At 46.1% G+C, this 14,975-nt stretch overlaps 1 protein-coding gene across 2 annotated transcripts in view; it reads left to right on the plus strand.

The window, feature by feature from the left end:
- CDH13 (cadherin 13) overlaps positions 1-14,975 on the plus strand; it is a 1,089,618-nt gene that overhangs the window by 695,118 nt on the left and 379,525 nt on the right. For both annotated transcript variants that reach the window (XM_078439088.2, XM_078439089.2), the window contains exon 6: positions 6,702-6,846. In XM_078439088.2, coding sequence (XP_078295214.1) covers positions 6,702-6,846 — 145 coding nt within the window. The remainder of the gene's footprint in view (positions 1-6,701; positions 6,847-14,975) is intronic.

Here is a 14,975-nt window from a genome sequence, read left to right on the forward strand (position 1 = left end):
AAATCAATGTGCCAGTGGGCCTCCCTTCACTTCTGAAGTCTATGCAGGAGGACACTTGTCTTTCCTAAGCATCTAGAGACTGCTCACATTCCTTGGCAGGTGGCCTCCTCCTCCGTTTTCAAAGCAGTGATGGTTGCTCAAGTCTGTTCTCACCTTCTGGCTCAGACCTTTCCTCTCCTGCTCTCTTAAGGACGCTTGTGATCATATTGGGCCCAACCTGATAATCCAGGCTGATCTCACTGTTTTAAGGCCAGCTGATCGGCAACTTTAATTCTGCTTTGCCATGTCAGTTAGCATATGCACAGGTTCCAGGGAGTAGGACATAAAGATTTTTAGGAAGACTGTCATCCCACCGGCCACAGATGCTCTAAGGTAGCATATCCCCAAATCGGAAGACAGGCTTTCTGATTCAAAGTCTGGTTGTAATTTCAGTGATCACTGAGGATGTCTTCAATGGGAAAGTCTGGTTTGATCTTTGTGACATGTTGGTAGGTGGGGAGGGTGGGAGAATAGCAAACAGAAACTTGGTAAAAATATCCATCAGTGCTTTCTTTATTCAAGGCCCTTATGTATAGAAGGAATACCTAGGAAACAGTGTTCTTGCCTTTCAGTTGTCTGTGATCTGACTGGGCCATGAGTATATCCCCCCCCCACACACAGAACACAGAAGTCTCTATGAGAGGAGCCTATAATAAATGGATAGGATACTCTATTAATTAACTATGTAAGAAGTTAGATGCAAAACATAAGGGCAGTTTGAGTTTCATACTAACCATACAAGTTAGGAATTCATTTTATCTTCTTCTCTCCTATGACAGGAAACATTATATATTTCCATAGTGGAAAATCTGGTTTTTAAAAATCTTCCACGGGCAGCTGGGTGTCTCAGCCAGTTAAGTGTCTGACTTCAGTTCAGGTCATGATCTCATGGTTCGTGGGTTCGAGCCCCATGTCGGGCTCTGTGCTGACAGCTCGGAGCCTGGAGCCTGCTCGGGATTCTGTGTCTCCCTCTCTGTCAGCCCCTCCCTGGCTTGCTTAGGCTATCCTTTAAATGTTTATATATCAACCTTGATTTTTGGAGAATATCGTGTTTTATAAAACACATTTTAATACTTATTCAACAAAATGGCTTTAGATCTATAACCTAAAAAAAAAAAAAAAAGATATTGAATTCCATTTATTCTGTCTCTTGAAAATAAATAAATGTTAAAAAAAATTTTTTTGTAATCTTCCAACATTCTCAACCTTGAGAGATCGTCTATTATAAATAAACTCACAATGGCATCCTTACACAAAAATCTCTGTGGGCTTTTCTATTTCTATGGAAACCTGGAGCCCATCTACCACGCCCTTGAGGTGGGAGAATTGGCTCATGTTCACACAGGACCCTCATGTCTCTACTCTTGGATAAAGTATTTTTGCTTTAAACAGATTATGGGTGATTTGCATACCATGTTCCCTTCCCACTCTACTCACCCTGATCATTTGAGAGGCACATTTATAAGAGGGAAAATTTCTTTCTTTTCTTTTCAGAAAATCTGACATTCTAGAAGGGAGCATGTTGTAGCTAGGCTAATAATGTAATATTCCCCAATCTATAGTGTTTTATTTTATTTAAAATTTTTTTTAACTTTTCTTTATTTTTGAGACGGAAGGAGACAGAGCGCGAGAGGGGGAAGGGCAGAGAGAGGGAGACACAGACTTTGAAGCATGTTCCAGGCTCTGAGCTGTCAGCACAGAGCCCGACATGGGGCTCAGACTCGTGAACCGTGAGATCGTGACCTGAGCTGAAGTCGGACGCCTAACCTACTGAGCCACCTAGGTGCCCCTAAGCCTGTAGTGTTTTCATAAGTATTTTCATGTTTATCAGGAAAAAATTTATAATAAGCTCATCATATCCCTAAATTCATGGATAGTTTTGCCTTGAATGAGGCAACAATGAAACATAGCAATGTAAAGCTATTTACTATGAAGCAAATAACAGAGTAAAGAAAATAAAACAAAAACGCAAAGGAAGCCCATGAAAGACCATTTGGCAAATGAGGGCAGAGTGGAAGAAAGCATGAATTTTAGAGTCAGACCTGCGTTTGGATCCAGCTGGATCACAAACTAGCTTTTGCTTATAGACCAGTACTTAATATTTCTCTGAGTTTTGCTGCAGTGGGTGTTTCTACAGGTTGTTTTGAGCCAAATGAGACAATGCATAAGAAGCCCAGACGTGCATTGGACACCAAATAAACATTAGTTCCCTTCTTTAAAAGGCAAGTAACTAATTTAAAGTAGTTAGGTATTATTTACCACTGTGGTTCTTATTTCATGGATTAAGACTGCACGAAGAGTCACCTGACTGACAGTCCATGGAGTTCAGACCGACTGTCAGCTCGTACCTGCCAGGGATGGACAGAAAGGACAGATGGCCAGAGCCGAGGCCAAACTTTGGACTCCAGTCTCTTAAAGAGGTACTGCCTCTTCATGCAATCAGTATTAAATCAGCTTTGTGCCATCAGTGTTAAATCAGGTGGCTGTTATGTGCAGACACTGGGTCTCAGCCTTGGGGATTCGTTAATGGTCAAGAACATTCATCACACCTCTGCCTTCATGGGACCAGTCAGAGAGGCAGACGTTAATTGAGTTGTCACACAAATAAATATGCTATATTATGGAAAATGCCGTAAAGGAAGGGTACCATACCACGGGACTGTAAACCAGGGACAGGCTAGTTAGTCTGGAGGACTAGGGAAGGATCTTCTTTGCTAGTGATATCTGAGCTGAGATCTGAGGGATAAATAGGGTCGACCAAGGACAGCAGGTGGGAGGATCACGTGTGAAAGTACCTGTGTTGGGAAGGAGCAGCGTAAATTGGGAAAACGGAAAAAAGATTTGTGTAGTTTGATAATAAGGACAAAGGGCATCTCTTAGGACATGAAATGAGTTTGGAGAACTGGGCTGGGGCCAGATGATAAAAAGACTTGTCTAAGTAAAGGAATGAGAAACTCCTGAGGGATGTCCATTATGGGGTGACATAAATTAATTAAAAATCTGAAAAGATACCCTGGAAGCCTGTCTTAGTCAGTGTTCTCCAGAGAAATAAAAGAGATAAAGAGATAGATAGATAGATATACACACATATACATACATCTTTATACAAAGGGATTTATTGTAAGCAATTGGCTCACACAGTTAAGGAGGCTGAGAAGTCCCGTGACTTCTGCAAGGCTGGTTCTGCAAGCTGGTTGTGTAATTGAGTCCCAGTCGAAAGGCCTGAGATCCAGGAGAGTCCAATGTGCTGATTGCAGTTCGGGCCTGGAAGCCTGAGAAGGAGGAACACCCGGGGCACATTGTCCAGGGCGGTGACCAGTACTGGGCTCTTGAGTGTGGCTAACACAATGAAAGAACTAGATTTTTTTTTATTTTATTTATCTTTATTAATTTAAATTTAAATAGCCATATGTGGCTAGTGGCTTCCAAATTGGACAGTGTAGGTTTGTTTTTTAATTTTTAAATTTTTTTTTTGAGAGAGAGGGAGAGAGAGAATGGATGGGGGAGGGGCAGAGAGAGGGAGACACAGAATCTGAGGCAGGCTCCAGGCTCCCAGCTGTCAGCACAGAGCCCGACGTGGGATTCGAACTCATGTACTGTGAGATCATGACCTGAGCCAAAGTCGAATGCTGACTGAGCCACCCAGGCCCCTCTAGACAGTGTAGTTTTAATATGTGACCCTGTTCTATCCCTTCATGTTGCTTATCTCTAACTGAAATTACTTTACTCCTGTGTTTTACATTGCCTATTACCTGTCTCTTTCATGCCGGAATATCTTGTTGACTGCTAGATTTGTAACACTCAGGGTAGGGACTGACATATATTCATATCTCAATGAACTTTCTGTTAAATTGACTTTCAAATTAATAAATGCCCCTTAAGAGCACTTTGCTATTTTTGAGTGCTGTTCCAAAGCACTTCGCTTCTAATGATCTTGCTTTCCACTGAAAAATCCAGAAATCAAACTCTGGGTAGTATGGTAACACAAAATGCTATCAGGTTGTGTGCTGACATTGTTGGTTTTATCAGATTCAGCCGGACGTTTCGTAGTCACCCTAATCAGTTATATCTCCTTAGTTTCTGTGTGTCTTTCCCTTATGTTGAGATGGACCTGGAGTCTACCCTCCCAGTTCCAACATTTTGCACACTTGGGGAAATGTGGATTCTGTTCCTCTAGCCTCCTTGTGGCTTCCGACACTGCCCAAAGCTTGTTCAACGGGGAAGTGTTGGAGAGGGTCATCGAGAGTTCATGAGCCAGGTCGTGACCTCCGGTTGACCCGGAAGCCGGATTCAGGCAATCGATCAGAGAGGTTCCTCACGCCTTCCCCGTCCTTGAAAGATAAGGTCTGCCCACCATTCCCACAGTGGGAGCTGTTTTCAAGGTTGCAGCTTTGAGAGAGCGATGTGTTGCCGGGCCAATGGATGGTACACTTGATCGAGCCCTGCGAAGGCCTCTGTGTAAACTTTCGGAATTCTGGGGGGCGGTGCAGAGATCTCCCGGTCTTGCAACTGCCTAAGATAAGCTCCGTAAGTAAGCTCCCTTGCTTGTTAACGTTGCCACCTACCCATCGGGGACCCTCGGTCTCTCCCTGCCCTACGTTTACAAACCAACAAGAAGCTTAGGGTTCAGATCCCAGATATTTGTTGTCTTTAGACATAGGGGTTTTGCTTGAGTAAAAGTCAAGTCTTTGGCTATTCTGGGAGGACAAAAGGTCAGGCCGTCCTTATTACACAAAATTGCCCCAAGGTTTTGTTTGCTTTCCTTGGTTTAGTAGAATTTGCATAGCATGTTAAAAAAAAAAAAAAGCATCAAAGTATAGTTCATTCTCTGTGAGCTCTCCTTTGTGTGCAGATGTGAAAAGCCTCTGCCCATTTATTTGCTAGTGAAAGGATGAATACTACAGAAAAAAGTGAAAAAGAATATTCTGCTCAAGCTTACCTGGGTTCGTTTTTTGCTTAGCGCCTTCAAATTCTGTGCACAGACGTACGTTACACATGCATGATGACCATGCTCTTTTGCGTGTTCACGCACAATATTCTAAGGGGTCAACAAGGTTAAATCATGATTTTATCCAATGGCTGTATTCTCTTATGTCGTAAAAACATTCATTCAACCAGTCCCCCCTGCTTGGGCATTTAGCGGACGCCAGTGGTGATTCATTGTCCTAATCATGAAATAACACTACAGTGAATGTTTTCCTACACGTAAGTGCCTCCAAACTCAAACCCACCCGGAAGTGGTATCCAGATGGAACAAAGCGTGGGAGCCCTTAATAGCTTTTGTGGAATTTTCCCACATTTCTTTCGAAAGGATGATCGCCGTTTGAAGCACCATCCGGTGGGGTCCAACCGTGCTGATTTGTAACAGAAGTGTTTCTCTTCTCCTTTCCTACTTCGGGCTTGTTTTGACAGTAGTGCTGATTACAATACGAGTAGCAACAATGGCAGCGGCTAATATTCCTGGGGGTATATGTGGGAGAGCATCAGAGTAGGTGCTTTAAAAACATTGTGGGTAATGGTTAAAAATATAAACCCTGGAGGCTGACTTCATGAGGTCAGATCCAGAATCTACCACTTAACCTTTAATTGGCTTCCATTCCCTGCTTGCAAATGATTCACAGTCTGACTAGGAAGACCAGATGAGTTCATCGAGGAGTAAGCCCAGTAAAGCACTGGATAATGTTGATTCTTATTCCTAATTGTGGGTGGTTTTATTAACATCATTTCACAGATGAGAAAATGAGAGGGTAGGGGTATGGCTCAAGGCCACCTGGCTCGTGAAAAGTGGGCTGGTTGTACCTGCAGAAGCCCTTTCCCCAAGGTTTGCAACTGCGGGGAAATACCCAGCCTCGTCCAGCACAGGGACCAGCACTGACATCCCAGGAGAAGTTAGTGTTGCCGCCGAGTTAGACCAAGGCAGAATCAGGCACAGAAAAGGAGAGCATAAGGTCACTGTAACTGGAGATGCCATGATGTAACTCCTTGTTTCCAAGATCAACAATAAAGCTGGGGTTTGGGAGGGGGGGGAGATTATTTTCTTCATCCTTGCAAACTGAAGGTAGTTCTGTATGGAAGTGTTTTGTGGGATTGTGAAATACCCCCTCGATTACAGGGGCCCTGTGGGCAGCAATCCCGAGGTCTTGTTCGGGACCCGTGCAAATGCCTTCCTTGCCTTGGGAAGGCCCTCTCTAAATATTTACTGACCCGAATTTCTGCTAAACATTGTCATAAACACTTTCAGTTATTTCTTAATGTACTCTGTTCATAACTGCTTAGTCAATTATTTTTATTAGCATAACGTTCCTTTTAAGCATAATGATGTTGGGGAAAAAAACAGAAACATTGTAAGCACATTTTCTCAGCTATGGCTGATTGTGAATGTTTTCTCTCTTTTCTTTTTCTTTTTTGGACTTCCTTTGCAGATTTGATGAATTAATTGTGAACTTCCCAGGGGGGAACCTAATATGAACTGAAATTTGTCGTTTATTCTATAATGTTGCGGTTCTATTCTAGTTCCAGTGACTATCCATTGAGACCGAAGCTTGAATATTGCCAAGCGCTCCTAAAATTGCTGGCATAACCTACTTTCTCCAGAGAACCTGACTTCAATTTTCATAATGAATTAACGCCTTCTCTCTCCCCCAATTTCTTTGCTCCAATAGCTCTTTGTGGAGACCACTGATGTCAGTGGCAAAACTCTCGAGGGGCCGGTTCCTCTGGAAGTCATCGTGATTGACCAGAATGACAACAGACCGATCTTTCGGGAAGGCCCCTACATTGGCCATGTCATGGAAGGATCACCGACAGGTATGTTACATTGGCTTCCATTAGCATAATGGCTTGGGAAGTGGGATACTATGTGACCTTTGGGGATGCTAGAGACTGTTTTCTTCCTGCTACGCCTTGTGATATACATCAGTTATTTCCCTGGGTGGAAGCAAGCCCTGGAAATCTGGAACTCAGAACATGACTGGGGTGTTGCAGGCTGTGAAAATCTCTCTCCTCGTCTCTGAAAGCGACCTTCCAAGGATCTTTCAAGGCTGTGTGAATAGATCTAGCTCACCCTTGTGACGGCCCAAGGTTGAACTCTGTGGGATGGCAGGCCTTTGAAGAAAATTAAGGTCCCCACCCCAGGCTCCTCAGTCATTCCTTTTCGTAATTGTCTTTTAATAAGAACCATTTTGGAAAAAACAGGTACTACTTTCTTTTTCCCCCCTCCTTTTCCTTACACAAGGTGCATGGAGAAACCTTGTGGCCTCAGTCACGGGGCCAAAGGCAAGACATTTTATTTTTCTCTGGAAATACAGGCACCTACGTTATGGAAATCACAGGGTTACTACAAAGCTCCTGTTATCTTTTTTCCACACTTAACCTTCCAGGGAAGGTGTTAGAATTTAGAGCTCCCTTTTTTTGGCACAAGAGATACGAATAAATGCATTCTGTGACCAGCAGCAGAAGTCACTGCTGAGTAGGATGCTTGAGAAAGTAGAGAGCAAAGTCGAAAAGCCCCTATTACGAGACTAGACTTTGATTGTAAGTCTTAAAATTCACCGGAATGAGTACATACCATATGAAGACTGTCTCTGTGGCTGTGTCTAGATGGGGCCCCAAGAAGTGATTCAGTGGGGCAGACGGGAGACAAGAGCCCCAGCACTGCTTCCGAGGGTTCTGTTTTTCCCCTTCACTGACTTGATGGGATGTATCAGTAACTGGTAGACAGAGGAGGCTCTGCAAGCGTCGTCATGGTAACCTGCCTAGACTACCCCTGAGTCATTGTACTAGACTACCCCTGAGTCATTGTATGCAAGGCGCCTAAACCTGTCTCCCCAGCTCTGGGCACTTTATCTGCTCCCCAGGGGCAGGAGCGGAGCTCCCCTTCTGTGACTTGAATGCAGTCTATAAAAAGGAGCTAGAGGGCATTTGGAGGAGCCCACGAGGCAGGAGGGTAATAACAGGCCTGGAAAGGTAGTGGAGGTGGGTCTGATCATTTTCAGGCAGACCTTTTCAGTAACACCTCTCCTCTCCGTAGGCTTCTTTTTTTGTTGTTTATTTATTTATTGATTTTTAAGAGAGAGAGAGAGAGAGAGAGAGAGAGAGATCGATCCCAAGCAGGCTCTGCACTGTCAGCACAGAGCCCAACGCAGGGCTCGATCCCACAAACCCTGAGATCATGACCAAAACCTAAACAAAGAGCCTGACACTTAACCACCTGAGCCACCCAGACACCGTCGTAGGCTCCTTTTAATGGAAGGGTGGCCTCTTGTAAGAGAGAGCCTAGGATTTGGGTTTAACGTTCACAGATCTCTTAAACAAGCTGATGTGCAGGTCGAGTTAAGGGAACTGATAGGGAAAGCTGTTAAAGAGGTTAGAGTTTGAGCAGAGCAGGAAAATGATTCCCAGTTTCCGTCTGTGAGCGACTGGAATTTGAGTCGGTCCTGGAAAGTGTTCTAAATGTAAATGACAGCGCTTCTGTCGGAGGCGGCTGTGCGCGTGTGCGTGTCTTTGTATATTATGCGTGTATATGATTAGACGCCGTCCAATTTTCCTCCCACTGTGCCCTTCCTTAAAGTTTCAGGAAGAATTTCAAGTTTTATTGCTTTATATACATGTCATATTTTCAAAGAAAAATGGAATCTTTTACGTACACTGAATTTCTTAAAGCACAAAGCAATTTGGTTAGGATGGACGGATCTCCAAGCAAAACATAAAGCACTCCCAACCTCTACTACTGTTTGGGATTATCCTCTAAAAACACATAAAGACTCGGGGATCTATGTGACTTCTTCCAGCTGTGCAGAATTTGGCCTGAATCATTGTTTTTCTTTTTCAGCCCCCTCTGGGTTTGACTAGAAAGGAGGAGTTGAAATAGTCAGTCAAATTTGGGGTCAAGAATGGGGAGACGTGGTGGAAAACTTCGAGAGGAAAAATCATTTAGATGGCTCAGCACCTCCCAAGAGAGCTCAGGCAGGATGGCCTCTAAAGCCCTCCTGAGTACAGTGGGAATCTGGGAAAGGAACCACTTACAGGTTCTGACCATGAACCCTGACAGGCTGTAGAGATGATGGCCTGTCTGATTTCAGTAATGCCCTGCCCCTTTGTGCTTGGTGGAATCCTGTGTGTCGTAGCCCATGGCAGATGGGTTGTACAGAAGGGGATGCTGACCCTGGAATGAGTTGAGTGACTTTGCCGTATTCACATAAATGATAGATGGGAGCCAGTGTTCGGGGCTCAGTCTGTCTCCCCGACCTTCAAACCCTGAGCTCTTTCAAGTGTCCCACAAACTTCATGGTGAGAACGGCCATCACACTGTCGTTGCATTGTGTTGAGCACTTACTGTGCCCCCTCACGACATCCTAGCAGTTCCTCCCCTACCCCGTTTTCTACCCTGAGGGGTGGATACCACTCTCGCCATCACACATCGGAAAAAAATGAATCTCACGTCCAAAGTCACGTGGCTGGCTGGTGAGCCAGAGTCTGTGTCCGTGTCTCTGGCCTGAAACACGGGCTCTTTCCCGCGTATGACTTGGACGTGCCCCCCCCCCTCCCTCCGTCCCTCACGTTCTTGACCATGAGCCCTTTGCAGTCCCAGCAGGGGGGAGGTATTTGCTCTATCAGAGGAACTGATGTGGCTCCCGATGGAAAGTAATGAGCTCTTCTGACCAAACGTGGAGCTCACGGAATCCCTTTTGGTGTAACGTGTGCTCTTACTCAGTCTCTAGGGTTAAACCGTGCTGCCCGTGGGCCATGTTGTCACTCAGATTGCTTTCTTCTGAGTTCAGGTCATCAGGGCCAGCTTCGTGGGGTGTGACCTGCACGGCCTCTCAGGGCCCCACGCTCAGGCTCTGCTGTCACCACCTTAAAATTATTAGTAGGTGTTGGACAAGAGTCCCCTTTGCATTTTCCTTTTGTACCCAGCCCCTTCCCCCAAAATTGTGCCACTGGTCCTGAGCATGGCCCTGTGGCCCAGAGCTCATGTGATACTCCCCCCAGCTCCTTAGCCAGGTGAGACCTTGGGCAGCTTCCTGAACCTTCTAGAAGCCTCCGTCACCTTGTCTGTAGATGGGGTGGGTGCGTAATAAATAGTACCTACCCTAGAGAAGCGTGTGCACTGATAAAATGGGACACTGTGCTTCACTCAGCACTTGCAACATAACAAATGGGCAAGAAATGCTAGAGTATCGTTAATGCTGCGATGATTCTCAGTATTCCTGCAGCGTACCCTTTAGGGAAGGTAAGGCAAAGAGACATGCAGTTTGTGTGAAGGAACATTCATCTCCCAACAAACCAAGCATCTTTTTCATGTTCCAGTGTACCTGGATATGCCATCGACACCAATCTGTCATGGAGGAAGGTCACCCATATTTATCTGGGTGTGCAGACAGGAGACCATTTCCAGCTGCTCAGCACTAAACTCCAGGGTATTGTTTTGGGGAATCAGTACTGGATGAGGAAAGATCAACAGAAAATAATGGTCTTTGAACTTCTCAAATTATGAGCTATTCCTTTCGTGGAGCCACAAGGCATTGATTTATGGGACCCAGGCCTGGGCCCGGCTGTTCTGTGGGGCCAGCCAGAGCTCTGCGTGAGCCTGGTTTTCTGAATGCCCAGGGCATGCCAAGACCTCGTGAGTGGGGATAGAGGGCTGAGAGCCTTGAAGTTCCTGGAGGGCACACTTGCCAGGGCCCCCAGTGCCTATTGGTACCAACTCTCCCCTGTTTTGCCACCAGTAGTGTTCTGGGCACCTTTGAGAAGGGCCAACCACGAGACCCTGAGATGAGGATTGAGAGCTTGGGGTTGACCTGAGGTGAAGGACAGCAGGGGAGGAGTGTTCCAGGTAAGGGAAGTTGGCCAACTCGAGGTGCCCCCTGAAGCCAGCTACCAGGGTGGGCAATTGTGAGCTTGAACCTTTAGGTTGGGGGGCCCGTAAAATGCATAAAACACACACATTAGAGTCATTCCCACCCAGGGGCCCGGTTAGTACGCATCCCCACACGCCCATCAGATATTGGTCACGAACTATACCCAGAGGGACTTTAATTCCCTGGTCCCTTTGGCCACTCATGAACATGGGCAAACCAGGTTCCAGAAGCTCAGGGGCAGCCTTCCAACCAACAAGATACGGGAGCTGGCTGTTGGGCTGGCCTCAGCTATGTTCTTCCCTCCATGCTTTCGGCCACCCTGAACACGCCCAATGAGCGGGGGCAGCCCGGAGAACAGCACCCACCCCTGGACAGATGGATCAGCTTTGAGGGATGTCGGGGGAGGGAGGTAATGGGAAGATTTCGCTTAGTCCCTAAACGACACGACCAAGGAGGACAAATGATGTTGACCTTTCTCTTTAATTAGGGGTCAGGGCCTGGAGGTGCGTGTTCTGACTCCTGAGAGAAAACTGGGGCTGAGATGTGTCCTCCTGGCAGTTGAAGAAATGTAGAGATTAGCAGCTACATCCCCTACTGACTTGTGAGAGCGCCAGTGCCCTTGCCCGCCCTGGGGCTCCCTCTCCTCCCTCTTTCGCTGCTTTTCTTGCCATCCAGTATTGTTACTGAGCACCTACTGTGTGCCAGCATCATTCTTAGCTCTGAGGGTACAGTTGCGGACCCGTCAGGCACGGCTCGTTCCCTCCGGGTTGGCACAGCCAGGTAGGGGGCCTGGCTATAAGTACGAACTGAAACGTGGGAAGCTCCGCGGATGCTTATTCCAGAGGGGCGCAGGCCAGCCTCCCTTTGTCGGTTATTTTTCCTCTGGGGTCCACCTCAGTTTCTGTTATTTGAGGCTCACTTTTATTTTTAAAAAATCCAGGGGCACCTGGGTGGCTCCGTCGGTTAAGCGTCCCACTCTTGATTTTTGTCTCAGGTCGTGATCTCGTGGTTTGTGGCAACGAGCCCCACAGCGGGCTCTGTGCTGATGGTGCGGAGCCTGCTCAGGATTCTCTTTCTCTCTCTCACTCTCTGCCCCTCCCCTGTTCTTTCTCACACACTCCCTTTCTCTAAAATAAATAAACTACAAAAAGAATTTTGTTTGAAATCTAACTGTGACAGACATGAGGAAAAACATCCCATCAGTTGGCCTTTGGAGCAGATGTCTGTCCTGAGAGCTCAGCTCCCCTCGACAGTTGGTATTTCCCAAACAGCTTGGGCTACAGCAAGGTGGTTTTGACATCTGATAGTGGGTATCTGAGACCTGGCTCAGTGCAAATCCTCAGCTTGTCGGTATGACCTGGTGGTAAAGCCCCTTCCGGCCCCCTGTTTATATGCCGTAGTGAGTGCCATGTTTGGCTTCTCTGCCCGCCAAACTGTCGTGTTGTCCTTCATTGGTATTTTCGGACTTTCACTTGGTGAGTTCTCCCAGCCTCAACTACCCCAGCCAATCCTATGGGCTCTGGAATATTGGGCATGTGACTATTGGGATTTTTTGCTTGTTTTCTTAAGGCGATGTGTTTCTTTAAAAAAAAAAACAGGGGCGCCTGGGTGGCTCAGTCGGTTAAGCGGCCGACTTCGGCTCAGGTCACAATCTCGCGGTCTGTGAGTTCGAGCCCCGCGTCGGGCTCTGTGCTGACAGCTCAGAGCCTGGAGCCTGTTTCAGATTCTGTGTCTCCCTCTCTCTGACCCTCCCCCGTTCATGCTCTGTCTCTCTGTCTCAAAAATAAATAAACGTTAAAAAAAAATTTAAAAAAAAAAAAAAAAAAAAACAAAGCAATTCAGCTTTTGTTCAGCATTTTTTTTTAAGTAAAAAAGTCCAGTCACCCTCAAATCTCACCATCCAGAGAACAGCACCGCTTCCATGTTGGTGAGCATAGTTCCAGGGCTCTGTCTGGGCATGTCTACACACAGGGATGCTCGACACAATTTTGTAGAAACGGAGCCATGCGTTCCTCTCTGTAACCCACTTTCTTCCCTCCACAGGGTCCTATGGACTTCTTCGTAAATCAATAAAAGTCAGGCTGCGTCGTCGTTTTAAACAGCCACTGTCTGGATCTGCCATCATGTAGTTAACCATTCTCTATTGATTTCAGTTTCTCCACTCTTCCATGCTTAGAATCAGATCTTCGGGAGAGAACGTGTCTCTTCCTCTGCGCATGACAATTCTCGAGGATAAACCCGTTGAAGTGGGATGGACAGGATAGAGGATGTGCTCGTGACATTTGGGTGTATGTTAGGGTGGTGCTTCTAATCACAGGATCATCTCTGTATCTTGGCCAAGCTCATGCATGAGGGTACAACGTTAGTCTTTCTTTTGCATTTGAACATGCTGGTGGGCATTTCTGTTTATTTGCTTTTCTGGATTATACCTAATGTCTCCAAGCTTTAGTGGTCACTTCACTGGCTCTATCAGTAGGTCCTGAGCTACTCTGCTCTAGAACCCTCCCTGGTTTCTGTGTTCAAGGAAGAGGACTAAAATTGTGGATCCTGTTCTCTCTCCTGGAGCTGCCATTGGAGTCTTAGCTGAGGGAAAGTTCCCGGAAAAGATGTCATTAATGTGCTGCAGTGTCGTTCAGATGGCATCAGGCAGCCCTTGAATTATGGCACAGATCACTCCGGTGCAGTTGACCGTAAAACAAAATTTATGAGTTATATAATCCAGAGACATCTTCCCAAAGGGCAGCTTCTAGAAATAAAGTGTAGCTACTCAAGAAACTGAATCCTGTCAAGTTGCTCCTAACCATGTCTGGGGAGCCCTGGTGATACCTTACAGGGGCTCCAAACCAAGCCCATCAACAACCTCGTTGTAGCCACTAAGTTTTCCCTCCTTTATGCCCAGGCCCCTCTCTGATGGACACCACTGCACATATTAGACCCAGTGCTGCTGGTCCGCTGGAGCCTTCACGATACCGTAAGGCCATGTGAGACACAGGAGAATGCCTGGACCCCTTCATTCTGTCACAAGCATACCCAACCACTAACATTGTGTGTCTCATCTTTAATGTGGGCAACCTTGAAAAACACTCTTTGCGTTTTTATTCCTAGCCCTCTCTCCACCTAATTTCCTGTATGAGTCCATGGGGTTGGAGACCAGTTCAAGAGGCAGACCCCACTTTGTTTCTTGAGTCACAATTCTCTCTAATAAGGAAGGCTTTGCTTTGTTCCTGGCCACCCTTGCGTGTCTGTCTCCCCACTGCCAGCCCCCCATACTCCAACTCCTTCACATCAGATCTGCACACTCTAGGCACTGAGGATAACCTGGCGAACTGGAGGGATCTGGCTTCCCTGGCCATGGCGCTCGTATCCTCGTAAAAACAAACACTCGCCAGTCATGCCCCACTGATTCGTTGGATGTACTTCCTACTTGAACCGGGAGTCCTCCTCACCCCGGTTACAATTACAAACTTAATTAATAAAGAAATAATACTTGGAAGTGAAGGGAGGGGAAAGAAGCCTCAGTAGCTTCAGAAACTTAGGGATCGTTCCACAACCTTGAGAAAGAATAAATCTGACCAGAGTTTTTGGCCCAAATGGAAATTGGGTGAAAGTTGAGAGCTGCAAAAGAAAAATGAGAGTGTCTTCAAGTTTTTATGGCACAGAGCGTGGGGAATGCCACAGCCTTGAAATCCAACCCTCATACCAAAGGATTCGCTCAGAATAGCCCAGGAGTTTTTAGTGCTACAGATGAGTAAAGCCGAGGAACACATCCACAAGGGCATTAAACAGTTACAGTTTCAGAGAAGCTCTTTCTTCAGAGTCATTCCTGCTGACCATTATCTTCAGCTAAACCATTCAACAAGTATTTATTGGGCAGCTTCTATGAATCAGATATGGTCTAGGTGCTAGTGATAGAGTAGTGGCCAAGAATATTCAGGATTCTACTCTTGAGACATTTGCATTTTACTGGGAAGAGAAGAGTAATTAACAAGGAGACCAAGAAGATCATTTAAGTAATTTGGATAAAAAAAAAAAAAAGACAAGATGAGGTGATAGAATGAAGGTGAGGTCAAGCAAGGA

Source organism: Panthera onca, chromosome E2 (assembly GCF_046562875.1).
Source record: "Panthera onca isolate mPanOnc1 chromosome E2, mPanOnc1 haplotype 2, whole genome shotgun sequence".
NCBI classification, from domain to species: domain Eukaryota; kingdom Metazoa; phylum Chordata; class Mammalia; order Carnivora; family Felidae; genus Panthera; species Panthera onca.